At 44.0% G+C, this 27219-nt stretch overlaps 2 protein-coding genes across 2 annotated transcripts; both read left to right on the top strand.

Moving 5' to 3' along the window:
• Window positions 1–7960: 7960 nt before the first annotated feature.
• Window positions 7961–10015, top strand: LOC308117920 (uncharacterized protein; the record flags this gene model as incomplete). Its single annotated transcript, XM_080477040.1, has 1 exon — window positions 7961–10015. One exon carries the CDS (start codon window positions 7961–7963, stop codon window positions 9302–9304), a length of 1344 nt encoding a protein of 447 aa, XP_080333166.1. The 3' UTR covers window positions 9305–10015.
• A 2436-nt stretch (window positions 10016–12451) lies between these two features.
• Window positions 12452–18960, top strand: LOC308117947 (uncharacterized protein; the record flags this gene model as incomplete). The annotated part of the gene is made up of 3 exons (XM_080477070.1): window positions 12452–12623; window positions 12812–13108; window positions 17011–18960. 3 exons carry the CDS (start codon window positions 12452–12454, stop codon window positions 18771–18773), a joined length of 2232 nt encoding a protein of 743 aa, XP_080333196.1. The 3' UTR covers window positions 18774–18960.
• Between the last annotated feature and the right edge of the window lie 8259 nt (window positions 18961–27219).

Consider the following 27219-nt stretch of genomic DNA (forward strand, 5'->3'; position numbering starts at 1 on the left):
GAGAAGTGCGAGACGGATTGGGAACCCGGCTGTCCGTGCTGGAATTGTGGCTTCCAACTCACTAGCAGCGTGACACGCCTGCGGGATCGTCTGACCGGATGCCATTTGCTCCGGCTCGGTCGTCAGATGCTGCGTGTCCGCGCTCGCCAGTGACCACAAAACCTGGTTCACGGCGTCCAGCTGGACTCCAAGCCTGACAAGGAGATCCGCTCCTATGTGACAAGGAGGGCGGAGCTGCGGGACGACACTCATATAGTGCATGGCTTTCTTCTGCCCTATCTGCACGGAGAGGGCACATACACCAGTTGCTTTGATTAGTGTCTGCGGCGACCCTGCAGCAAGCAGGCGATGGCTGTGCTGCACTTGGACAAGGAGTGCGTTGTGTTGGCACAGATCCTTTAGAAGATCGGCATCAATGGCAGATTTCTCTGACCACAGAGCCAAGAGTGTCTCTGGGACCAAGGTCCCATTCAGGTGTACCCCCCCCACGATGTGGGGATTGTATAGTGGAGATCCATCGTTCGCCAGTGCGCATAGGAATGATGGATGCTCTCTCAGAGACTGATAGCTCCTAGACTGCCGCGACTGCTGGCCGTCAGGGAGCATGACAAGAGGGGTGTTTGAGCCAGATTCTTTGGAAGGCGTACACATGGGATTAGAACTTCTGGACTCGATGGCAGCGTTCACGCTGTCAGAAGAGGGAGGGTCCATGTCTGGACCGATTCGAGTCGGGTTGCGTACTTGGGCCCAAAGGTACCCGCGACGGCAATCGATCAGTGGGGCTAATCGGTTAAGGAGATCTTGGCCAATGAGTAATGGTTCTGTGTCCAGCGTGGTGACATAGATGGGATGCACCAAAGACATCTCTTGGAAAGTGACATCCACCCAGACGCGTTGGGTGATGGGTGAAGTGTCCTGAGTGAAGCTTCTGATGTTAATGCTGCAAGCTTCGACCTGCAGTGGCTTTCCAAGAGACAGCAGAGCTCTCGCAAGCTCGGCGAAGGTGGCTGAACACATTAGGCTTATTTCGGACCCGGAATCTAACAGCGCGAGGGCGTTTACACATCCTCCCACCACCACGGATGTGTAGATGCGGTTGGCGTTCTCTCGGTGCACGAGATTGCCTAAGAAAGTCAGGAACGGCAAATCGGTGGACTGGGAAGCTGTCGTTCTTGAACGTTCTCCCGCCTCACCTGTTTCTCCCCCCCACCCGACAAGGTAAACCTTGTTTGTGGTGGGTCGGGGCCGCCGCTCTAGTCAGGAGGGAGGGGGCCTACGTCCCCGTCCCCTTGAGGGGGGGTGGCGCCCCCTTTGGTTGGACAGGTCCAAGTTCTGTACAGCCTCTTGGATGCAGGTTTGAACCCACTGCTGTAGCTCAGTCTTTAACTGGTCAGCTCTGTAGCGACCGTGGTCCCTTTCCGAACCTTTCATTTTCCACTTTGAATTCGGGTCGGGCCCTTTCTTCGGTTGGAAGTTTTGTTCTGACCTGGCCCATTTTCCACCCTTTTGATTCGGTGGAATACCCTTCTGGCTCTGTTGTCCCCCCTTTTGATTTGGTTGTGCGCCTTTCTGCTCAGACGGAGAGGGTGTACCAGACCCTCCTCCAGCATTCGTTCTGGGTGTCGGCAACTCATCGCCCTCAAGCCTCAAATCCGTGTTTTCCCTTGGCTCCATTTCCAGGACCCTCTGGTCAATGTCAGGCTTCTTACCCGGGCATTGACGCAATTCCCACACCATCTGCGCGTGCTGGCGCAGTTCCTTCATGGTGGGTTTGGCGGTCCTGCAAAATAGAGCCACATCGAACCTCCCACTGTCGTGGAGGTTGTTGACAAACAGAGACTTGAAGGCGTGATCTTCCTCCAACCCCGGTGCATTGCGGCCTTGGAAGTAGGCCACTCGTAGGCGCCTGTAATACTCCTTTGGAGGTTCAGACTTCCGTTGGGTGATCGCGAATGCACCAAACGTTGCCGAAGCAGGGTCATTGTACAATGAATACTCTTCCCGGAGAGCCTGGCAGAGGGTGGAGTACCGGTCTCGGGTGTCTGGCGGCAGGGATTCCATGAAAACATGGACTGTTCTGGACGTTGTTTTCCAGAGAAGCTTTAGCTTCTCCCGCGTGGAAGGACGTGCGATGTCGAGGAGGCAGCGTTCAACCTCACGGAGGTAGTCCTCGATACTCGCGTCCTTGTTGCTCGGGTCAAAGCGTTCGATGTCCTTTGCGAGGGATTCGAGCTGGCGGGTCCGGACATCCCACCCCCTCACGGGACTGGGGCCGTCAGAGTCCTCTGACGACAGTTCCCCGTGGACTGCTGTCTGACGCGGGTCGGGGCCGCTAGGGCCATACAAGGGAGGTCTACTGGGGTGTAGAGGCACCCTCCTGGACCCCTGCTCCCGACTGCTAGCGTCGCGTGGGGGCTGCAGATGGGAAGGAGTGGCGGAGTCGTCGAAGCGCACCGTGCTGCGGCTGCGCGTGGGCTGAAAAGAATCACCATCTAAGCTATATGAGGCGTCATACCTCTGCGTTGTGGCGCATGAGGAGTCGATAGTGCCAGACCTCTCTGGCGAAGCCAGATTACGACGACCCCAATTAGGGTCACGTTGCGCACCTAGGGTGGCAGTGTAAAGCTGGTGTCGGAGATTTTCTTCCCTCTCCATGCCCATCGCGATTAGCGACTGAGCTTCTTCTAGGTTTTCCTTTAACTCCTGGATCTGAGGCTCACTCTCTAGTGTGCACTCATCGACCTTCGTCTCCTTATGAGGAGGCAGAGCCCGTTGCTTCTCGGGCTCTGAAGGCTGATCCTCGTCCTTGGAGGCGTCCAGCTCCTGTCGGAGGCGAGCGTTGTCCTTGGATAGCCTCTGGTTGTCCAGACGCAGCCGATCCGTACGCTCCTCCGCCTCCTTTGACTGTAGCTCTGCTCTACGCTGGTAGAGCAGGCTGATCTGGCCCAGGACGTCCGGCACTGTACGTGCCGGCTTGTCCCCTGGGTTGTTGACAAAACTTACCAGCTCTCGGATCTTTTCTTCGCAAATCTCAACGCTGTAGCGTTCGAGATTTGCTTTCTCCTCCAAGGAGAGACGGACGAGGTGGGACACCACGTCTCGTATGGCCGGCTCAGTTAGCACCGGCGGAGCCTCGGCTCCCTGTGCCCGGGAACTCTTACCCTCCATTGAGTGGTTGAGATTTACGCCCGAAGTCAACAACGTTAGCTGTGGTTAACGGCAAATTAGCTTTGCTACTGCACAGGTAACGGCTGTACCTGTGTCTTACAAACCTCTCGGTTTCGTTAATTGCTCGAGCTGCACCCTATCCAAGTTAGTCAGATGCGTCTAACACCTTGGCGAGCAATATTGTTAGTGTCTATTAATCGTAGTCAGAAATCTTAACACAGCGTGTTAATCATGCGTAGAATGCAGGGAAAGCAAGGCACTAACCACTTCACAACTGATTTCACACCACAAGTGACTTTGTTCGACAGTGCTGGAAAAGTGTATCTTGAAAACCAATTCTGGGAGAATAAAGTTAACGGCTACACCTTAAGTGAACGATTCAGGATTATTTTGTGCAGTTATTCGTAACAATGCTGGTTTACAACAGCCTCACACGGGGCACCATTATGTTGGGGTCAGCGTGTGATCAGAATATGCAAATTACCCTAGTGGTAGGCTACCGGAAGGTTCTACCCTGTCAGAGGTAATTTACATATAAACGAATCGCCAAACAGAAGTAAATTGTTATTTACGGGTTGACAATTACTGATCACTAGCGGTAGGCCACCAAAGTAATGGATTACTGGAGTAATAGATTACTAAGGTAATGTACCAAGTGTAAGTTATGCAAAGCTATAAAGGTTGATTGGAGTAAATAGTCAGTTATCGGCCAACAGCTTTGAGCTAAAAAGGGTCGCCTGACGGGAGGAACCTCCACGGGGTCCAATCGCGAAGGCGGTCCACCAGTGGCACGACCGGTCAACAGGCGTGACGGGTCACTCCTTTGTTGACAACTGCGGGTCAGTGGCGTGACCTACCGAAGCGCCTGTGGACCCACAGGAGGCGACTCGCTGGAGTAACCGGGGAAAAGCTCAAGCTGCGAAGGCGTCACAAATGGCTATTGACCTATCAATGAACAACGGTACTTGATTACGAGTGATGATTAAATTACGGAGAGCAACCTATGATTCAAGTTATCAATGAAACAAACCTGCGATTTGTAAGTCAATAACTGAGGGGAGGCTGAATTACTTCGGTGGAGTGGACCACCGAAGGTGATCTGCAAGTAATTTAGAATGGATTGTTAATCAAACAAGTTTGGTTATTTATCTAATAACAATCGGGAGTAATCAAGGAGGAGTTGGAATTAATTAAGTAAAGTCGGGGTTTACTAATTAAATACAATGAGTTATTTGAATGAGCTAAACCATTGAAATTGAATTAAATGCAGTTAGGATTATTAATTGGATAAACTTGCGCTTTATGAATTAATAATACTGGATAATTGGATGCTGAGATGCACGAAAACCACTTAAAAATGATTAAAAGCACTCTTGAGTATTAATTGAATAAATTGACTAATTTATTAATTAATAAAGCATACAAATTATCTATCTGCAACAAAAATAAATGAACAATAGCTTAGAGACAATTCAAGTTGTGATTAGGTTAACTGGGTAACAGATCAATCAATAATAGTGCGGGTAATTAACCACAGAAAATGCGATGAAACACTTAAAATTATTTAAAAGCAATGCGGGTTATTCCCGTGGAAAACCTGCATTCATTCGCCAACGCCTCCTAGGTGTGTTAAATTACCCAAAGCGTTAAAATCATTGAAATTGGTTTAAACCATTCAAACTATTAATCAATTGAATATTACCGTTACTTAATCAAAGTCGGGGCACCAGCTGAAGTTAGGGTCTTAAACGAAACATCAGTCTTAAAAAAGAAAGTTCAATTAAAATGTTTAAATTATTATTTCTGATTGAAATGATAATCGCAATTTAACTGAAGCAGGAAAGGAAGGCTGTAAATCCGAGCACTGACTGTTACAACCAGCAGTTGTCGCTGAAAAGCACACAAAAACCACCAAGAATCGTTCAATTCAACTATTAAGTGTTTATTAACAAACGTCTATTCCTAAATCATCAATCTATGAATCACATCTAATCAATAAACATCAAGCAAGATCTCATAAAACAACACAATACAAAACAAAGCCAGCTAATAAAGTGTGTGTGTGTGTGTGTGAGTGTGTGTGTGTGTGTGTGTGTGTGTTCGAGTGTGGGGGAGCGATGTGTGTGTGTGTGTGTGCGGGTTTGTGGAGCGAAAGGGGCGTGACTTGGTGAGAGGGTAATGACCACGAACGTCCACCAGAGGGAGGTAGACGTCGGCGGTCCGGTGTAATCACCCGATCTGGCCACTAGGTGCGCGTCGGCGCGCGGGGCAGTTGTGATGACTTAATGCAACCACCAGATGGCGGTACGAGCGGTTGCAATTACCCACGCGACTACCAGAGGGCGCCAAACGGCTCGGCGACCCGGCGAGGAAATCGATGTGATTACCCACCCGGTCACCAGAGGCGCTCGGCGTGCTCTGCCTGGGATAGCGTGACGTCACTGAGCTCCGCACGGGCCGTAGCCGTCGGGAGCGCGCCGGATTCCTTGTGGCCGAGAAATCCGAGCCGCAGTGAACTACACACGGTCCCAGGGACGCACTGAAAGGAGGCGCTTGGAGGCAGCGGCGGCCGTACCGTGCGCTGGTTAGTGAACAGGGAAACAGAGGAGAAGAGGAGAGAGAGAGAGGAGAGAGGAGGGGGTGTCTGACTGTGTACACTGACGCGACCGCCTCAGCTTACACGTACAGAGTCCAAAAACGGCTGTTCAGGCAGATATGGACTCTGGGAGCAGAAGCGTGAGCTGAGGATGAGGAGGCTCGCGCGTGCGTGCGATGATTCGCGTGGATGGCCGTCCACGCGTAGACACAAAAGTACTCAGAAACAGGGATCGGCGTCCCAAAGTTACAAGTACCAACAATAAACACACAGCAATAATAATATCACGTTATTCTAATTCCTGCCCAGACTCTAAGCCTTACTTGGTTGGACGAGGGGGAAACGTGCTTCCGTGGCCAGGTGAAATCCGTCGATTTGTGGCCGCGGGCGGTTCTCTGGCGTCCCAGAAAATAGAGACCTGACGTGGACTACGGAGGGGAAACCCGTAGTGTGATCCGAGGGGCGATCAGCAGCTTCTTGCGATGAGGGGGGGAGTGAAGAAGCGATGCTCAGGTCGGTCTGCAGACGAGCGTGCGGTTGCAGCGCGCGCTCGGGGTCCGGAGGATGCAAACAAAAAAAGGAAGAAAAAAAAGAAGGGGAAACCAAAAATAAAGGGAATTCCCGCTTTTCTTGAGCTCGTCCAGCGAGGTGAAGAAAATTCAGGCCCGGTCCAGGTGCGTTAACACGAGGCGCTTTGTCTCCTTACGAAAAGGTGCGTCTGGGTTGACGCGATTTCGTTTTGGAAGAGGCTGGATCTCTTCCCGGGCCTGAATTTATACCGTTATGATGTCTTCCGGGCTCCCCGCGGCGTTGGCCGTGGTTCAGCCAATCCACGCGGGGTTGGCTTGCGCGTCACCGGGCCGGTGACCCGGTGATGACGGGATTTTGGGTCCCCCTGCCGTCGAGCTGCAGTGCCGCAGCTAGAGGAGGGGGGACCCGGGGGCCCCCCAGGGGGGGGTCATGTGATCAATGGCGAATTTTCCAGGGTTGAGCACATGGTTTCTTTGTTCTCAAAGAAACGTGGCTCACCCCCCTCCTCGCCCCCCCCCCCCCTTCCTCATGAGGGTGAGTGAACAAAGGATTTTGGCTCCAACACTACTATTCTCTTTTTATTCAAGGTTCAAGATCTTGGTAAATGATTTTCACTTATATAACGCTTTCTCACCACCTGAGCAGTCCCCATAGTGCTTTACACTGTTTAATCACATTTTACTCATTTACACACCAATGAAGGCGCCTGCCATGAGGACTTTCAGTCCAACCATTGGGAGCAGTTTGGGGTTCAGTGTGTTGCTCAACGACATTTGGACAGATACACAATCAATCTATGCCATGACCATAATTAACTTTAGTCTTTTGTATTGTTCATGAGCCTTACTATTGTTGCATTTCTGCTATTTACCTGAGTTTGAGCAAACCTGAGTTGTGTGTGTGTGTGTGTGTGTTTGGTTTGTACAGCCAGGGTGTGACAGTGGGGTCCTGGAACAGTTGACAGTTGTCTGTCCACTGTGATGACAGCCCAGGATCCCTTGGCGATGAGCTTCATTCCAATCTGAAGGTCATTCCTTTCAGCTTCCTGCTGCAGCTTTTCACCAGTTCTTTCTGTTTGAAGCCATGATTGAAACTCGTGGACCTCCACCCAAGCCAGCTGCCTGTGGAAGCTGGACAGTTGGTTGTTGATGGAGTCCAGGATGTCCTCGAAGTGCTTGGTTGGTGACATAGCAGTCAGTGGAGAACCCTCCGGGAGACTCTTCTTAGGTCCTGTCCACATGAACCAAAACTATCTTTTTTTCGCCCCGGCGTTCTCCCAAAAAATTTCTGTCCACATGTCATTATGGACATTGCTCAACACCAGGCTTAAGGGCATGTAGTACATATGCCAGGCCTTTAGGGGCGCTGTGACTTGCCAAATTCACCAAACACGCTGAAGAAGACACTTAGCACACATAGGCCATTTTCCAATTTTTAGAACGCCAGTGCGTACTCGCATACATCATGAGTAACTACTTGTGAATACTAGATTATTAAATCCCTCATGAGTATTTTGTAGGAGTTCGATTAGAGCAATTACAACACTTGTCGCTCTGCTTCTTAGTGACACGGCTGCTCGGGAGATAAGATGGTGTTTTTCTTAATAATCACATGACAAACTTTGCTCTCTTTTCTCTTTGTCACCCTCAGACCTCCAACAGCAACATGTTTGTGATGAAGAGGACGTCGTCTCTGAGGAGCAGCTCTGGAAGCCAGAAGAGAAACTCCAGTCTGGACCTGGAGGAACCAGAACCTCCTCACATTAAAGAGGAAGAGGAGGAACCACAACCTCCTCACATTAAAGAGGAAGGGGAGGAACCAGAACCCCAACAGATTAATGAGGAAGAGGAGGAACCAGAACCCCGACAGATTAAAGAGGAAGAGGAGGAACCAGAACCCCGACAGACTAATGAGGAAGAGGAGGAACCACCACCCCCTCAGATTAAAGAGGAAGAGGAGGAACCATCACCTCCTCATATTAAAGAGGAAGAGGAGGAACTAACACCCCCTCGGATTAAAGAGGAAGAGGAGGAACTAACACCCCTTCGGATTAAAGAGGAAGAGGAAATCTACACATGTGATGACAGGAAGCAGCTCATACTGAAGCAGGAGACTGAAACTTTTCTTCAAACTGTGACTGATGAGAAAAGTGTCCAGAGTAACTCAAAACCAGACGATGAAGAGCTTCACCTTGGTGACCCTGTGCCGGCTGTGAGTCACAACCATAAAATAACTTGTGTAGATTCAGGAAGATTGAGGAAGAATAATTCTGAGATGTGTGATCAACATTTCAGTCCCAGTGGTAGTTTCACGAACCACATGAGGTCTCACACAGGTGAGAAGCCATATTCCTGTGAAATATGTGGCAAACACTTCGCTCAGAGAAATAATTTGACTGACCATATGAGGTGTCACACAGGTGAGAAGCCATATTCCTGTGAAACATGTGGCAAAAACTTCTCTTTGAAAAGTAATTTGACTACCCATATGAGGTCTCACACAGGTGAGAAGCCGTATTCCTGTGAAACATGTGGCAAAAACTTCTCTCGGAGAAGTCTTTTGATTGAACACATGAGGTCTCACACAGGTGAGAAGCCGTATTCCTGTGAAACATGTGGCAAAGACTTCAGTCACAGTAGTCATTTGACTGCCCACATAAGGTCTCACACAGGTGAGAAGCCCTATTCTTGTAAGACATGTGGGAAGCAGTTCAAAAACAAAAGTAATTTGACAAGACACAAGAAACTTCACACAGGTGAGAAGCCATATTCTTGTAAAACATGTGGCAAAAACTTCATTCAGAGAATTAATTTGACAGTCCACATGAGGTCTCACACAGGTGAGAAGCCGTTTTCTTGTAAAACATGTGGCAAAAATTTCAGCCAGAAAACTCATTTGACTGCCCACTTTAGGTCTCACACAGGTGAAATGCCATATTCCTGTGAAACATGTGGGAAACGGTTCAAGGACAAAAGTAATTTGACAAAACACAAGACTTCACACAGGTGAGAAGCCGAATCCTTGTAAAACTTTTCCTTCACTTTATTTCAACTGTGGTTGTAGGACAATAAAGCACTTTTTGTGCTGGGACGGAACGAGGCAGGATGGGTGTTAGTGCAGCCCCACTGACAAAAGTTGTGGATGGTAAGGAAAAAAAAGAAACCACCGATTACGGTTTATCATCACCCCTCCCTTGAGGTAACGAGCACTGAGGATTTGCTCTCCGTGTCGGCGCGCTCTACAACTTTGCAGTCTTTCAACAAAAGGCAGACACTCCTCTCAGTGGCGGGCGCTGGACTCTGCTGTTCACAATAACAAGTTTAAGCTGTGTCACAGAGAAAGGAGGCTCAAGGCTTTACTCGGACAGTCGCTTCTGCGTTGTTCGCACGACTACTGTTGCGTAATGACATCACATACCTGCGTCGTTCACAACCCCGCTTACATTTTAATCGTACTATCTGTGGTGGGACCGCCCAAGAGTTGGGTCTGGGTCCGCTATGCCTTACCGTACCATCCCAGCTCGCCCCGCTCCGGCAAGTCCTGTCCTGTGGGGCCAAGGCTTGAATTTCCAGAGGACCGTCATGGAGGCTGAAGCATCTCACTGTAGTTATGTTCTTCTTCACATTAGATGTTTCAGCCATCAATAAAATTATATCTGATTCTCAATGAGTGCAGTTATGTTTATCTTTCAAAATGTAAATAAATGATTCTGATTGTGGTTGAACTGATCTTTGTTGTCATTTATTTATATATATATATATATATATATATATATAACATCACTCCAGAGGTCTGAACATGACATTCTAATTGAAAGATCATCAAACTCCATTTTGTTCACTATGTTGTAAGGCGGGAGTGCTATTTATTGTGTTCTAGATATGTGGTGAGATTTTAGTATTTTGCATGATTTTAGCCATTGTACTGCTGTGTTTTATTGGCGTGAATTTGTGCACGTTATGATTGTCGTTTTATTGATTTTATTATCGTTATGCACTTTCCGACCAGCAGTCATGATTAGTAAATAGATTACACCTGGGCCGCATGAGCCCCGTTAGTGACACCCTGCACAGCCAATTGGACAGCTGGCCAGAGACTCCGGTAACCAATCAGCAGTCAAAGGGAGGCGGGACCTGAAAGCGCGGAGGGAACCACACGGAAGAGGGAGAAAGCCACGGGGGAAGGACGTTGACACGCCGGTGAGAGCAGAGACGCCTGAAGACGGCGTGCCCGGTTGAAAAGTTACACAGCGTGAGACAACGTCAGCGGCCGAGTGGGTGTGTGGAGTGAGCTGACCGGGCTGAGGAAAGAAATGTGGAGGATCTTGGAGGACCTTCCAGAGCATCGCGCAAGGGGAGTTAATTGTATTTTAGGCCCTTTAAAACTTTGTGTGGACACGTTTTGGGCAGTTTTTAAAAGACCTTTTAAATTAGGATATTACCTTTTTTTTAATGCATCCTCCTGTCTCGATTTTAATAAACTCTGGACTGATTGTAAATTTAAACCGTCGTCGTCGCACTTCTTTGATCGCTGACAGTTTCTCTCCCCCAAGAACTAGCCTCTTTAAAACAAGTGGAACAATTACATGTGAAAGTTGACACTGACAGGTGTGTTTTAAAACCTGTATTTTTATACCATACATGCTTCCTGCAAGAAATACAAGACATGCCGCCTTCATTTTTTTCTACACAAATCTTCCCATTTTTGAAATATAATGAACACTAGATCAGTGAGAAGCTTCAGCTTCAAAACTCATATGAAACTCTTTTGTTTGGTTCACCTGAAAAACTTTGACTTGATGGCATTACTTAATATTTTGGGAATCATGGCCAACCAAGCATTCTTTACTGTCATATCACAAGAGTATGAAATTCTGTACTTGAGGCCCTGTGTGTGTGTGTGTGATATGCAGAACTACAGAGTGGAGTTCAGTGTGTCCACTGCTGCAGTGTAAACACACTAGGGTTAGGTGTTGTCACGTGAAACGTTGTCCTGTAAACGGGGCCTAACTAAAGCAAGTATTCAAATGCTGAACTTAAAAGAAACTAGTATTGTAATAGTTGCTGAAATGAAGCTGTTGGACTGAGTTTAAATGTCTGATAGAAATGCAGTGAAGCTCTGCTCCACACTGGAAATTCATGTCGGTAGGATATTGTGTTCCTACAGCGCCACCTTCTGACCAGCGACGTCCTTATACTGAGGAGCGTCAGTTGCTTAAATAAACTTAGTTATTCTTGAGAAATACAGTCAGTCTCCTCGTTCCTGTAAGCGCACCGCAGCACTACAATATTAATGTATAATGAGTAATGCGTTTTATTTGAGTGAAACTGTAAATGTTAAAGATGTAAACATGATTTGCGTGACATTTACTAGTGTATTGTTTGTGGAACCACAAAGAAGCACTTTGTTTTGCTTCTTCTGTACTATTCTGTAGTTTTCATTGAGTAATTGAGAGGGAAATAAATCCTCTCTGTGTCTTCGAGTATTGACATCCAAGGAGCTACACGGGGACAGCCAGGGAGTTTGCGCTCCCGTGAACGGGAATCAGTTTTTGGCACAACACTGGCCGTCTTTGGAGTGGCCGCAGCAAGCAGAGATCACTGCACGTCTTCCGTTCTGCGGGCTGTGGAGTTTCCATGGCGACAAGATCCCAAGCGTCGGCATGCTGATGACGCAATAGACGGGCGACGGGAGCCTCTGTGGATGTATGGGCGTCGTTGAAGTCCCTGTTGTTTTATGGCTGAAAGATCCCGAGGCTGGAGAAGGTGACGGGGTGTTGTAGCTCGGCGGCGGCTCTTTGGGTGTTTCAGCTTCATGTTGGGCGCTGAGGCCGGTGTTTCGGATTAACTGGTTTCCAAGTTAATTGGTGACCGACTCAGCGTCCCTTTGTTGCTACCGGTAACTGCAGCTGTCAAAATAAGACTCTTCATTGTGAAATTCATTGTGGGTGCGTTTCAACGGCGTTTGCAAAGAAAGCTGGAGATTCGCGTCGAGGTTTTTTTTATTTAAATTTTTTTTTAATCACTTTCTTTTACTAGCAGCAACCAGTTAACACGGAAACCAAGAAAGAGAGAAGCAGCAGCTTTAGAGGCTATTTGTGAGACACGAGAGCAGCCATCAAGCTCCAGAGGAAAAATGTCATCTCCTGCAGCAACAATGAGTTCAGTTCAGGCTTTGAGAGAGTTTATCAACCAGCGACTAACTGCTGCTGCTGGAGAAATATTCACCGTGTTTCAACAAACTGTCGTCCAGTACGAGGAGGAGATTGATCGTCAGCGAAAACAGCTGGAAGTCACCTGGAAACCTCAAATCAAGTTCCACAGAACTGGTATGGAAAAGTCTGAATGAACACGTCAATGTGACTCGTGGCGTATTGTTACACTTCTGTTGAGCAATAGAAATGAACTGCGGTACGCGTTTATAATAGAGACATTATGGTATATCTAATAGTAATGATGCGTTCAAGTGTTGCTGGAAATCCATCACATCAATGGCTTTTGTCCTGTTTCCCTCCAGAGAGTCCACAGCAACACATCGGTCACCAGAAGACGAGCTCCAGTGTGGAGCAGGAGGAACATGAAGCTCCACACATTAAAGAGGAGGAGGATGTTGTTGAGGTGACTGTTACTGATGGTGAAAGTGACAATTCCCTCAACGCTGTGAGAGACTTGACCACCCAGCGACTAACTGCTGCTGCTGGAGAAATATTCATTGTGTTAGAACAAACTATTGTACAGTACGAGGCGGAGATTGATCGTCAGTGCAGCCTTCTAGGAATCATCTGGAAACCTCAAATGAAGTTCCACAGAATAGGTATGGAAAAGTCTGGATGAACACATGAATGTGGCTGGTTAAGGATCTCCATCGTTGTGGCTATTTGGTTGATTCACCACAGACAGAAGCAGAATTTGTGTCTGTTGTGTTTTTAGTAGTGTTATTCACCTTCATTCACCAGACTGGGTGTATTTGGAGTTACCACTCTTCTTCTCCACTGTCTATTTCAATCCCTGGAGAGAGATGAAAGTATCACAGCAGCCAGGTACAGAATGTAATACGCACATACAAGTATAATACAACGAATAGTAATTTAACTGAGACTAGAGGTAATCAAATGTTAAAAGTAAAACGCTAAAAGTAAGCACTATTTTTTTATATGCAGATATATGTAGGTACACACAACATATACATGTACACATATGGTTTGTTAATAAGCAAAGTAAATGAATTGGATAAACCAGCCAGACCACATCCCAATCCATTGTCTCCAAGACATCCTGCAGGACGGCCTCTGATTGGTCAGTACAACACTGGAGCCGACTGCTTCAGCCGCCGTTTGTACCTGGGCAGGAGGATGGAGGCGTGATCAGTGGCTCGAATGGTGGCTGGATCCCCGTTATTGTCCCTTGAGAGACGCTATGCACCAAAACTCCAAAGTTCTGTCTCCTCTGGTGGGCAAGCGATGTGCTGGCTAAGTTCTGGCATCACTTTCCTCAGGTTGGCACGGTTAAATTTCTGACGTATGTGATATGACCAGGACATAACATGGTGAGGACCATGCAACGTTTTACAATTATTAAAAAAGAAAAAAATAGTTATAAATGCGCTGGAGCTGGGGCCATCTTGGGATGTGTTGTTTGCTTCTGTCTTCTCAAGTCAATGACAAGCTCCTTCGTCTTGCTCGTGTTCAGGAGCAAGTCATTGTTCAGACACCAGGATGTGAGGACCTGAAGGCCCTCGTGTCATTGATAGTTATCAATCCCACCACGGCCGTGTCCTCAGCAAATTTGTGTGCACAGTTTGATACTCACTTTTCATGCACTGTCCTTCACTACACAAAGTGGACTGAGGACACAGACCTGGAGGGCGTCACTCTTGAGGAAGCTGCTGGAGGAGACGAGGTCGCCAAGCTTCACATGCTGTGGTCTGTTCAAAACAATGTCCGTCATTGTTGTCGATGGAAATATTACTACTTTTTCCCCTCGTGGACCGCCCAATAAGGTTGTGGACATTAGTGTTTTTTGAAGAGACATCTCATCTATCACTCCAGCTCCAGTAGCATGTAAAACAGTTAAAAGAATGTTGTGCCAATATGAGAGAAGATAAGTGAATATTAAGGTTTTTCACATGTCAGAGGTCTACGTCCCTCGACTGTAAACAGCACTCTAAACAGTCACACTTTAGGCATAATTTCATCAGATATCAGCAAAGATGGACATCTTTAGTGTAGCTGGAGGCTGCAGTAACAGGCAGGAAACCTGTCCATGTCCAGGTTGGTATTTTGTTTTTATGGTTCAATTACATTGCCCAGCCTTAGACTTGTTTCAAGTACAGTCAAGTTATTTGTTTCATATATGAACAGGTGGTAGTAAGCTTTCTTAAATCCACCTGATATGGGTCTGACATCGGTGTACCTACAAGACACATATATTCTGCCGGTTTGGGCAGAATATCTGCGGTTATCAGTGTGTTTGGCTCCTTTAACGGTTGCTTTACCCGTGTGCATGAGTCAGCAAAAATCAGCGAGAGTGAGAGGACAAGCGATCTTAGCAGTTGAGTTTAGGTACAAAGAGACGTACTATAGAGTTATTAGTTGAGGACAGCTTCACCCGGAGCAGAAGTTAGTCTCTCCTGTTCCAGTCTCCACACCATGGTGGAACGCAGTGATGCCGGTAACACTTTAATTAGTAACACATTACTCTCGTATGACCACTTTATTCAGTAACGAGTAATCTAATAAATACCTGTAATAGTAAAAATCCGATAATAAAAGCGTGAGTCAGATATAAATACAACAAAGAATGTAGGCCAAAGGTTAAACTATGTATCAGCAGGAGGCCAGGCAGTTATCAGCAGTTTATTTTTCAAATACTTTATTTTCCTTTTCAATTTACCGTGGTGACAACACAAACAAGATAGTCACAATGTGGTACAAGACAATATTTTACAGTCTTTTCATCTCTATAACAGACAGCATCTCTTTGAGCCATTGTTTAAAACAGGGTTGGCGGGTAGATTTCCAAGCCAGAAGAATGAGTTTCTTAACAACGAGCATTGCCAAATGTAAGTCCTGTGACATGTCAAACGTTCCTGTTGAGCAATCGAAGCTCACAAGCAAGTGACTGGGTAAAATCAGGGCTGCAGTACTCGAGTCCGGACACGAGACGTTTATTTTGTCGTCTCGGACTCTTTGGTATTTGACTGGCACTTGTCTCGGACTTGGCAAAATATTTTAATCGTCTCGACCGAGTCCAACTCTGTTTTTAAAACCTGGTTAAAGCTTGAATCTTTTGTTATTATTTAATTGACGCGAATCCACCGCAAGTCTCCACCTTCACAACAGTCAGTTTTCTCTAACATAGTGTCTGACCTGAAGGCAACGATAAAAATGTGACTTTGGGAAATTAAATTTAGCACTTAACTGCTGAACTGAGGCGAACTGGACATTAATGTACAAGAGCACTTTTTGGCAAAACCCGTGGCCTTTTTAATGTAAAACCTCGGGGGATTGTTGTCGGCAGCTGCTGGAAGTAACGAGTAACCTAACAGTTACTTTTAAAAACAAGTCATCTGTAAAGTAACTAGTAATCAGATTACCTTTTCAAGGTAACGCTGGCAACACTGGTGGGGAGACTAACTTCCTGGGGCGTATTCTAGAAAGGAGGTTCAACAAACTCCGAGTCGACTCCCTCATGGAAAATTAGTTCAATCAATTTTGAGTATGTGAACCTTGAGTCACGCGTGTGCACAGCCAGAATAAAACGCCGTCATCAATGGAGCCCCGATACCACCAGTCACTATGGCAACAAGACCGAAAACCAAGTTATTTTGCCATAAAGGTTCCGAGCGCTGCAGCAGAGGAGAGAGACGGATGGGTGAAAACTGACTTAACATTTAACGTAAGATGGCAGCAGACAGGTAGAAATAATAAATAGGTGTAAAATCAGAATTTCATTGAGATGCAATCCACCAGGAGAAAGGAAGCAGCGAGGAATGAAATATAAAACCATCATTCAGAATGAAAAGACTTACTTGTATATAAGCTATGATTGCGCCTCACTTTGATTTTAATTTCAGTATTTAAATAGATGTAGGCTATTAAATAAAAACAACACTCATTCAGAAGCTACTTCAAGTCACAATTAAACCCGTAAGAAAATGTTGTTTGAACTGGTCCTCTCTGTTAATATCCTACTAAGTAGATAAACACAATGTTTACACATTTTTATTAGAGTGGAGTCATTTAAAATGTGACGATGTGTACATCAACACTCAATAAAAGAATCAAATTAATAAGCATGTTGCACCCACAAATATATCCATATATATTTCTTTATTTATAAAGACATATTTAAGACACTTAAAAATTCATTTATCACTACTGCTGACTGCCGTTTTAATTGTGTGTACCGCTACCACGGACGTCCAAAAAGGCAGAACAACCATTTATGACGTCACTTTGTCACGTGGATGAAAAAAATAACCTCAATACCACCTAGAAAAAGTTCACCCAAAAAAGTTGTTGAAAGTAATCCACCAGCTGTTCAGCAGCTAAAGGTGCACATCAAGGAACGATGTAACGACGATACTTTATTTTTGAAATTAGAATGAAAGTTTTGAATTTGCCTGCTTGAATCTCTTTTTTTTTTTTTTTTTAAAGCTGGAACTGTAGAAGTAAAGTAACTAACCTTTTATCTTGTACTTTGTTGTCCCTCCAGAGCTCCACCAGCACCGTGACTGTAGGGAGGAGCAGCTCTTTAAACAGGAAACAAACTACTGTCTGGAGCAGGAAGAACTAGTACCTCCACAGATCAAAGTGGAACAAGAAGAACCAGGACCTCCACAGATTGCGGAGCAGCAGGAACTCGGTACCAGCCAGGAGGGAGAACAACTTGTACTGAAGTTTGAAAGTGAGACATTGTGGATTCCTTCTATTAAGACGCAAAGTTCCCTGAGTGAACCAGAAGAACTACCGGGCAATGAGCCGTTCCTCCCTCATGACTCTGAAGTTCACGATGTGAACAAACATCTTGACTCAGAATCGACTAGAAATTTCGAGCTGAGAAAAATCTGCATATTCCACAGTGACCGCGTGAACGACGTTCCTGTGTCAGAGAAGCAGGCTGAAGGTGAAAAGCTTAGTGAGGAAACATGTGGTGAAATTGTCCTTAAAAAACCTAAATTATGTGCCAACTTAGGAACTGTCACCCAGAAGAAGATAGTTTGTGAAATCTGTGGGAAGGTTTGCAGCCGACAGGCTAATTTGTTGGTCCACATGAGGAGTCACACAGGTGAGAAGCCGTATTCTTGTGAAACATGTGGGAGAAGTTTCAGTTTACAAAGCACTTTGTCTGGCCACATGAGAACTCACACAGGTGAGAAGCCGTATTCTTGTGAAACATGTGGGAGAAGTTTCAGTCAGCACAGTAGTTTGATGACTCACCTGAGAACTCACACAGGTGAGAAGCTGTTTTCTTGTGAAACATGTGGGAAAAGTTTCAATCAACAGAGTAATGTGTTGCGCCACATGATAACCCACACAGGTGAGAAACCGTATTCTTGCAAAATTTGTGGCAGACGTTTCAATGTACAGGGTCATTTGTCTCGCCACATGAAAACTCACACTGGTGAGAAGCCACATTCTTGTAATACATGTGGGAAAAGTTTCAATCAACATGGTTCATTGCTGTGCCACATGAGAACGCACACAGGTGAGAAGCCGTATTCTTGTGAAACATGTGGAAAAAGTTTCCGTGAACGCTCAGGTTTAAGAACTCACCTGAAAACACACACAGGTGAGAAGCCGTATTCTTGTAAAACATGTGGGAAAAGTTTCAGTAAAGAGTGTAATTTGTTGCGCCACACGAGAACTCACACAGGTGAGAAGCCGTATTCTTGTGAAACATGTGGGAAAAGTTTCAGTTTACACAGCACTTTCTCTGGCCACATGAGAACTCACACAGGTGAGAAGCCGTATTCTTGTGAAACATGTGGGAGAAGTTTCAGTCAGCATAGTAGTTTGATGACTCACCTGAGAACTCACACAGGTGAGAAGCTGTTTTCTTGTGAAACATGTGGGAAAAGTTTCAATCAACAGAGTAATGTGTTGCGCCACATGAGAACCCACACAGGTGAGAAACCGTATTCTTGTGAAATCTGTGGCAGACGTTTCAGTGTACAGGGTCATTTGTCTCGCCACATGAAAACTCACACTGGTGAGAAGCCACATTCTTGTGATACATGTGGGAAAAGTTTCAGCCAACATGGTTCATTGCTTTGCCACATGAGAACCCACACAGGTGAGAAGCCGTATTCTTGTGAAACATGTGGGAAAAGTTTCCGTGAACGCTCAGGTTTAAGAACTCACCTGAAAACACACACAGGTGAGAAGCCGTATTCTTGTAAAACATGTGGGAAAAGTTTCCGTCAGCAGAATCATTTGTTGCGGCACATGAAAACTCACAAAGACATGGAGTCATGAAAGGCGTTTCTGTTTTAAACACTGTCGAGACTGTTGAACTACACAGAGGCTGACAGACGGTCCCCTGGTTGTACAGTGAATCTTAGAGAAGCACATTTAATGTTTATTTCTAACACGACTTTGAAAAATGTGACTTTAAAAAACATTTTCTGAGAAGATGTGAACTTTGAAATAAAGGGTTGAGATGAATCCAATGGGTTTTGTTATTCACTGTTCTACTTAGCAGGAATGATTTGTAATTTAACTTTTTTATATTACCTCAGAAAAAATACAACACATCCCTGCTGAAGTGCAACGGAAAATACATTAGTGACAAAAAAAAGTGCGCCTCCCCCAGGATTCAAATCCACATTCACGTGCATATAACAACATCTGAAATACGTTAACACGCATGACCATCAAAATTGGAAGACCACTAGAGATCCAGTCCTCAGCACCATCATATACAATGAATATTAGTAATACAGTTTATTGACAGAAGCCACCATAGACGGAGAGACGCTGGGTTGCATCCCGATGATCCAAAACAAACAAAATAAGAAAATACAAACTGTGTTCTGCTCGCCCAGCGGGCTGAACCTTGGTTTGGTTCTGTGGGTCCACTTTGTCCCTCCTCGCGAAGCTGACCCTTACGGTCAACGTTGGTCCGACCTGGAGTGGCGGGAGGGGGGCTTTGTACTTGACGCTCCTCTTCAGGCACCCCGTGGCGTTTGGCTGCTTCTTGACCAATCTGTTTGCGGTTATATCAGATTCGGAGGTCAGTCCCCTCCTCTGCGTGTGGCAGAGTTGGTGGAGCCCCCTGTTGGTGAGGTGCAGGGGTGCAGTTTTCAGTAGGGGTCTAGAGGGGGCCCCCTGGTGGGGTAATTTGTTGAAACATGGTGATGATTTCTCCAGCAGCAGCAGTTAGTCACTGGTTGATAAACCTTCTCAAAGTTTGAACTGAGTGTTGCTGCAGGAGATTAAACAATTACTAAGCGACACACGGCTTGTGGAGGCGCCTGTTGATGACGTGAGTGGTGACTCCTTTTCTCACGAACAACTTTCAGATTCATACTGACACCTACTGGACTCAGGTAGAACTGCAGGTTATTGAGCCTCTCCTGAACTAGTTGGAGCTCTTTTATAAATGGACTGTCCGGTGTATTTTACAACTGTCAGTGTCATTATAATAATCATAAACATAAACATGGAATCAAATATTCTGAATGAGAGAAAATGTCAGGAATTCATGAGTGGTTGTACATTTTCCAGAAAGATGCCACGAAAAACCTTTGGAAGTCATAATCACCGAATGTAAAGCGCATCCACAAAATCCTTCATTGATGGTTTGGCAACTTGTATGCGTCTCTGACTTTCTCCTGTTTCAGTAATACAACTGAAGGTGTGAGGGTGAAAATCAAAACATGTTGCTTGTACGTTTTAGTTGACGGTTTCAAATAAACCTTTGGTTTTAGACATGGATGACGTGGTTTGATGAATGTAAATCAGTTTGAAGACATGCTCCAGACATAGTACACCACTCACGGAGGGGTTTGGATATTCGGCTTTCAGAGGACATTTCAGAATGAAGCTAAAAACACACAATGACCTTTCCAGGTGAACTTATAAACAATTCGCTATAAATGTTAACAAAATCGAGAGAATCCAACATCAGTATGCTGGATTGGATGCTATTAGAGGGGAATCTCAACTATAAAACTCCCAATATGGAGGATAAAACTGGGAGTCATGCCGTATGGAGGTCGCCATGCTTGTTACTCGGGGATAAGCGGAACAAACTATTTGGGGCGGCAAAGGTGAGCGTGCTTAATAACAGCGCTCTGCAGCCTCCGGCGGTCTCTGCGGGGTAGATGAAGCATTGTGGGATAATCCTGTGTTTTCCCATTAATGTAAATATCAAAACCGACATCAGACCTTTAGACCTTTTTGCCCAAAGTTTCCTGACTGATGGCCACATACAGAAAACTACAGAATAGACAGAATAACTCAATAGAAGTGAATTTTTTTGGGACTTGCTTCTTTTGATCAGCCTTGTTTTGTTGAGAACTTCACTCAGCCATCAGAGCAGCTTCTGACCAAAGTCACCAGTGTCAACAATGTGATCTGAAACCCTATTATTCATGAAGTTTGTACTCAAGTAGTTCTTCTCATTACTCTGTAACCTCGAATAACTTCTTTTTTTTTTAAAGATTGATGACGCCAGAGCAACCTTGCTGAAACTTGTTAGAACTCAGTGCTATAGTTGAGTCAACAGCAAGTTTTCATATATTTCATGATATTTTTAAAACTTCAGTCGGACCGTTTTAAAATCAACTTGGAGCCACAGTTTAGACGTTTCTTGATTTAGTTTTTAATAGAAGTCAGGATATATTCTTTAAGTTCCAAATCATGTGCAATGCTTGGCCTCTCTCTGACACTGTTGTGAGATGTTCTGTGAAGGTCTAGTTTCTTATTGATGATATGCTGAACTGAGAAAAGCCTTTTCCAGCAGGTAGATGGTGCTGCAGCTCTGTTTTAGCCTCTTCTCCATAAACCTCCACTGTCTTCCACCTTGATCTGTCTGAACCAGGCAGATATTTCAAATATTGGTTGTCTAATATTTAGACCCTGGTGCTATGATGAATTCTGCAAAACAGCAGCAACAGGGCCTGAGAGACTGAGCCATTCACACGTGAAGTGTATAGAAGAGTGAGAATAGCTGGTGTGAAACCAGTGAGGCAGGAGAGAGAAACTGTAAAGTTGGTTGTCAGACTTAAGAAATTAGCGGCTCGCCTTCATCCCCTAACCTGCAATCCCATTCCCAAAAATGTAAAAAGTTAATTAAAATAACCACAGGACGGTGCCATTTTAAGCCATTTTGAACCAGGTGTCAATTGAAACTTAATTGAAAATTCTAAATGACTTCAAATTACTGCGTAACTCAGTTTAGTGAACATGAAAAAAAAAAGGAAAAGTCTTTGCTAATTAAAAAAAAACTAGAAATTTGATTCAATGTGCTTTGAATATATTTTGTTAAAAAATAAGAAACAAGATCCTTTTTTTAGGTCGTTATATAATCAGGGCCGTCTTATATTCAGACCAAGATTTGCTTCTTGTGTAGCTTCTTCCTTTCTTTCTTTATTTTTTTGAACGTATATTATTTAACTAATTTCCTCCACACTCGTTTCACACTCCTGAAAAAAACCTTTTGGGGGAAGCTCTGGAATCCATTGAGCAAGAAAGAGCGTTCACATCTCGCAAAGTAAGTTCAACTTTGAATATCTGTAACACTTCATGTGCTTTTGCATTAATTGCAGATTTTTTTTTGCACACGACAGAGCAACCACGTGATAGTCCCAGAGTTAGGACATGCGCAGGTCCTCTGCATGTGCTGCTGCTGAGGTGAGGTAACACTTACTGCTTACTGTCTCCTTTCTACTGATCTACCGCCACAGAATATATTTACATATAATTGATTATGTAAACAAGGAAGTGACTGGGAAGCCTGGGAAGCTTGAGTCCACCTTTGGAGAGAGGAGGGACTATTTGGAAGTACGCCAGCAGTCCCCTGCTTGTGATTGGGCTGGCACAACCGGAAGTGACCAAACGGTCCCAGGAGGCGGTTCCCAGGGAGAACGGAAGCACCCAGAGTTTATAAAGGTTGTTGATTTGTTAGACTTTCTCCTCCTCCTACTTTAAGTACCTCCAGGAGAACGGTCATGACCTGTGCAAGCTGCCGTGTGGCGAGCGTGTTCTTGTTAAATGATTGTGGAAATGCTTAACTCTCTCAGCCACAGTTTTGGAACTTAACACCTTAACGCCTACTTGATTAAGTAGATCCCAAAAAGCTGAAGGAGCCTATATAAGATCCGGGGCCAAATGGATGGAGGAAGGTGAAAAAGATACTGCATACTTCTGTAGTTTAGAAAAGAGAAGAATTCAATTAAAACCTTATCAATCAATGATCAGTTATGTTCAGAACCAACTCGAATCGCTAAAGAGATAGTTTCATTCCATTGCAAGTTGTATTCCACCACATTTTCTCTGAAGGCCTCTGAATAATCTTTCAGCATATAGAAAGTTGTATACCTTGTATAGATGAAGAAGTTGTGTTATTGTTATTACTGTTCATGAAGTTGTTAAAGCAGTAGAGAGTCCATCTTTGAATAAATCCCCGTGCCGTGACGGTCTGACATCCAATTTTTACCGACATTCCTGGGACGTATTAAAAGTTCCGTTTCTTCTTACGCTAAATGAGGCAGCAGATAGTTTATCGTTTCATCCCACCATGAAGCAAGGTGAAATGATCTTAATCCCTAAACCTGGCAAAGAGCCCAACACTTTGGATAATCTGAGGCCGATCACTTTATTAAGATAAATATGAGTTTTCAATAGACTAAAAACCCAATTTGGACAAAATTATTAGTGACTCCTAATCCGGCTTTATGGGAAATAGATCAAATCATAACATAATTCTTTAAGTCATATTTTTTTTTTTTATTATAGCCACTTAATAGAGGATGTTGGTTATATTCTTTTTCTTGACTCAATTCAGCATGCTTTTATTTTTCCAATCTCATAAACATTTTGGTTTTGGTGACACATTTAGAAACACCATTGAATCTCTTGATCGTTCCAATGGCCGGATTTCATTGCCAGCGGGTACGTCACCAGGGTTTGATATCAAACGAGGCCCACTTTCCTCATTTTGTTCTATCATTGGTACTGAAAATTTTTCTACCTTCATCAAGAATTCTAACGTCGCTCTCTTGGAGGTGTTGGGCAATAAAATCATTCACCAGTTAGCGGACGACAAACATGGTTTTTATGAAACAGCTGACTCAGGTCCCAAAGGTAATACAAACCATTGATATTTTTTCCAAGGCCTCAGGGCTTCATCTTAACATAAACAAATGATAATATCACAATGATGGATTGGCATCAATTCACAAGTGCATACAACATTCCTATAAGATCGGTGTATTTCTAAAGATATTATGGAAAGAGAAAACTAAAATATATGGAAGGTACTGGATAACTGCCCAGCTAAATTTGATTCCGAGTTATTCAGAGCTATCCGTTTGCTGTTGACTAAGACGGAAGGCATTTCGAGGTTTATCTATCCAGCGTGTTCTTTAAATGTTTCTAACAGAGCCATCAAGAAGATTAATCAAATTACATTCTGTTCTATTTGGAAATGTAAAACTCACTATATTAAAAAAAGTAGAAATTACCAAAGATCATGATCATGGAGGTTTACAAGCCATAGACTTTGATTTCACGAATGGAACTTTAACAATTAATTAGTTAAAATCTATTTTAAATCACAGTTTTTGGTTTCATATTCCAGAAAAATATTTAAAAAAAATAGGAGGTATCGACTTTTTGTTAAGATGTGATTTCACTATTCAAAGACTACCTGTTAATCTATCACATTTTCACCAACAAGTTCTTTTATATTGGAAAATGCTGTACAATCATAACTTCACCCCCACACAATACACCGAGATGGAACTACAGATATATTGTGATTCAAAACAAATCATTGTTCAATGAGGAATTGATGGATAAAAACATTTGGTCTGCGATTCAGTTTGTTGATGAGGAGGGATGTGTGACGTCCCATGAAAACTTTGGTTTGAAACATCATTTGAATATTAATCGTACGTTCTTTATTTCTATAACAAAAGCAGTTCCTGCCACTGTGTTAGGTCTAAGAAGAGGCGTATGTTCAAATTCCACGAATCTCACGCCCCGGCTATTTACTCAGAAGCACTTTGGGCTGATCTACATGACTGGCTTCATACCAATTTTCTAGTTAACCCCTTTCTTCCAAAAGATAGTATTTATGGTTTTATATCGGAAATCAATGATTATGATTTCTTAATTAACAATATTCTCATCCTGAGAAAATCTTACGTACACAAATGCAAATACACGGCGGCATGTCTCAGTATTTATGTGTTTCATAAGGAGTTTCTCTTCTTCGCTACAGAACTTTAAAAAAATGAAGAGTAAACCTGCAATGATACTGTTCAATTTGAATAATAATTACTGTTGCGCTGAACTGCAGTGCCTCTCCCTGACTCAGTGTGTCAGGTTGTAGGTGTGGCTTCCAGGCTGAAGCCAGCAGCTCAATTGCATCAGGTGGAGGTGATCTGCTAGTCAAGGAGGTGTGGAGGCATTCACTCAGAAAGCAGTGAGCAGGGAGTCTGGACTGCAAAATCAAGAGGAACGAAGACTGCGACAGAAAGCTTGCATCAAAAACAGGAAGAAGGAGCCGGTGAGCTTTGGGCATGAGTGGTTTCTTGCATTTGGACTGCCATGCGCTGTTGTTTAGGCATGTGGTTTAAAAGGCCATTAAAATGTTATGGTAACATGTTGGTGGGAGAGACATTTAAAAGAATGTCTATCTTTAAAAGTAATTTAATATGGATTTATAAGAGTTAAAATCTGCTAAAAGTTAACATCAATATTGAGCAGTGATTTAAAATACATTTCAGTTATTTAGGGTATTTTAAGTATGGGACATATCTACTTTCTCTTACCCAGTTCTTACTTAATTTAATGGTTTTTTATTAGTCTAAGAAATTAAGTATTGGATTCTTGAGTTGCATTTAAGTCTCTTTGTGTTTTGTATTTAAAGGTTTTTCACCTGTTTGGCCGGGTCAACTTTCAAATAAAGGAAAGAAAGGAAACAAAGTGGTCATTGAGTGAATTCCAGTCTGTCTTCTGAAGCAAGCTCCCCTTTCAAGTGGGGGAAACTGTAAACTTAAACCTCACAAAAGTGAGGAGTACTTGACAATTACAATCGAGAAAGAAAGCTCTAGATTTATGTTTCACTTAGTTTTTTTCTTCTCTTTTTTGTTTTGTTTTGTGTACTATTTCTTTTCTGTGTTGATTGTATTTTATTTTCTTTGACTGCACTCAATACAACTGTTCAAGAACTACCTTTTCTCGTAGATATGAATATCTTTAAACCATGAATGATGTTTATCCATCTAAAGAATTAAGATCAATGACAACATCTGGTGCTTTGTAGCTCTGCAGCCCTCACTAACATACCTGCAACTTGTACTGACATCCCACGCCTGTTGATCTGTTTACTATTGTAAACACTATACATTGTTTTTATTGTGCCTATTTTGTATTACTTTTCTATTTTATTTTCTATTACTTGATATCCTTATTTTCTTCTTCACTTATTTATGTTGTGATGTCGTGTACTGGTATGACAATAAAGAATCCTTGGTTGGTTAGGATTTCCAAAATCATTCCTGGCATCCTTCTGGAAAATTTACAACCATTCACAACTTCCAGGAATTATCACTGATTCAGAATATTTGATTACTATTTTGTCTCACAGATTATGATAAATGCATTGATAGTTGTAAAATACACAAGACAGTCCATTCATAACAGAGCTCCAACTATTTCAGGTAAGGCTCACAACCTGCAGTTCCCCCCGCGTCCAGTAGATGTCAGTATGAATCTGAACGTTGTTTGTGATCCCCCACCAAAGAAAGAGAAGAAGGTTTGGAGGTTGCTGTCTGTAGCTTGCTGGGTTCCATAGAGATACAGATATTATACATTTATACTCAGTATATATATCTATGGTTGGACTCTTCGCTGGGTTGTCGTGTCTCTAAGAGGAAATATTTCATCTCCTGCAGCAACAATGAGTTCAGTTCAGGCTTTGAGAGAGTTTATCAACGAGCGACTAACTGCTGCTGCTGGAGAAATATTCACCGTGTTTGAACAAACTATCGTCCAGTACGAGGAGGAGATTGATCGTCAGAGAAAACTGCTTCAAATATCCCGGAAACCTCAAATCAAGTTCCACAGAACAGGTATGGAAAAGTCTGGATGAACACATGAATGTGACTCGTGGAGGATCTCCGTCGTTGTGGCTGTTTGGTTTATCCACCGCAGACAGAAACAGGATTTGTATCTTGTGTTTTTAGTATCTTTAATCGCCTTTATTCACCGGACTGGTGAATAAAGCTCGATAGAGACTTGACTCCAAATGCACTCACTCTTCTTCTCGAGTCTTTACTTCAACTGAACTGCACAGCGCCTCCTCTGGTGTGGAAGTGCAATCACAGCACAGCGTTACACTTTAGGAAATAACAAAAGTGGGGACTATTACTACTTTATTCTCTTATGGACTGCCCAATAAAGTTGTGGACATTGATGCTCTTTGAAGAGACACAGAGAACATTTAAAAGCAGGACGTCTGTTTAGCACTCCATCTCAGGTAGCATGGTAAAGAGTTAACAGAATGTTGTGTCAATATGAGGGAATATAAGCAAATATCCACCAACTGATCAGCAGCTAAAGGTGCACATCAAGCAATAATCACCACTTGAGTCTGGGCTTTTTTAAATTTTTATTTTTTAAAGCTAGAACTGCAGAAGTAATCTAACTGACCTTTTATCTTGTGCATTCTTGTCCCTCCAGAGCTCCA

The sequence above is a fragment of the Lipophrys pholis genome (genome assembly GCF_963383615.2).
Source record: "Lipophrys pholis genome assembly, chromosome: 12".
Lineage (NCBI taxonomy): Eukaryota > Metazoa > Chordata > Actinopteri > Blenniiformes > Blenniidae > Lipophrys > Lipophrys pholis.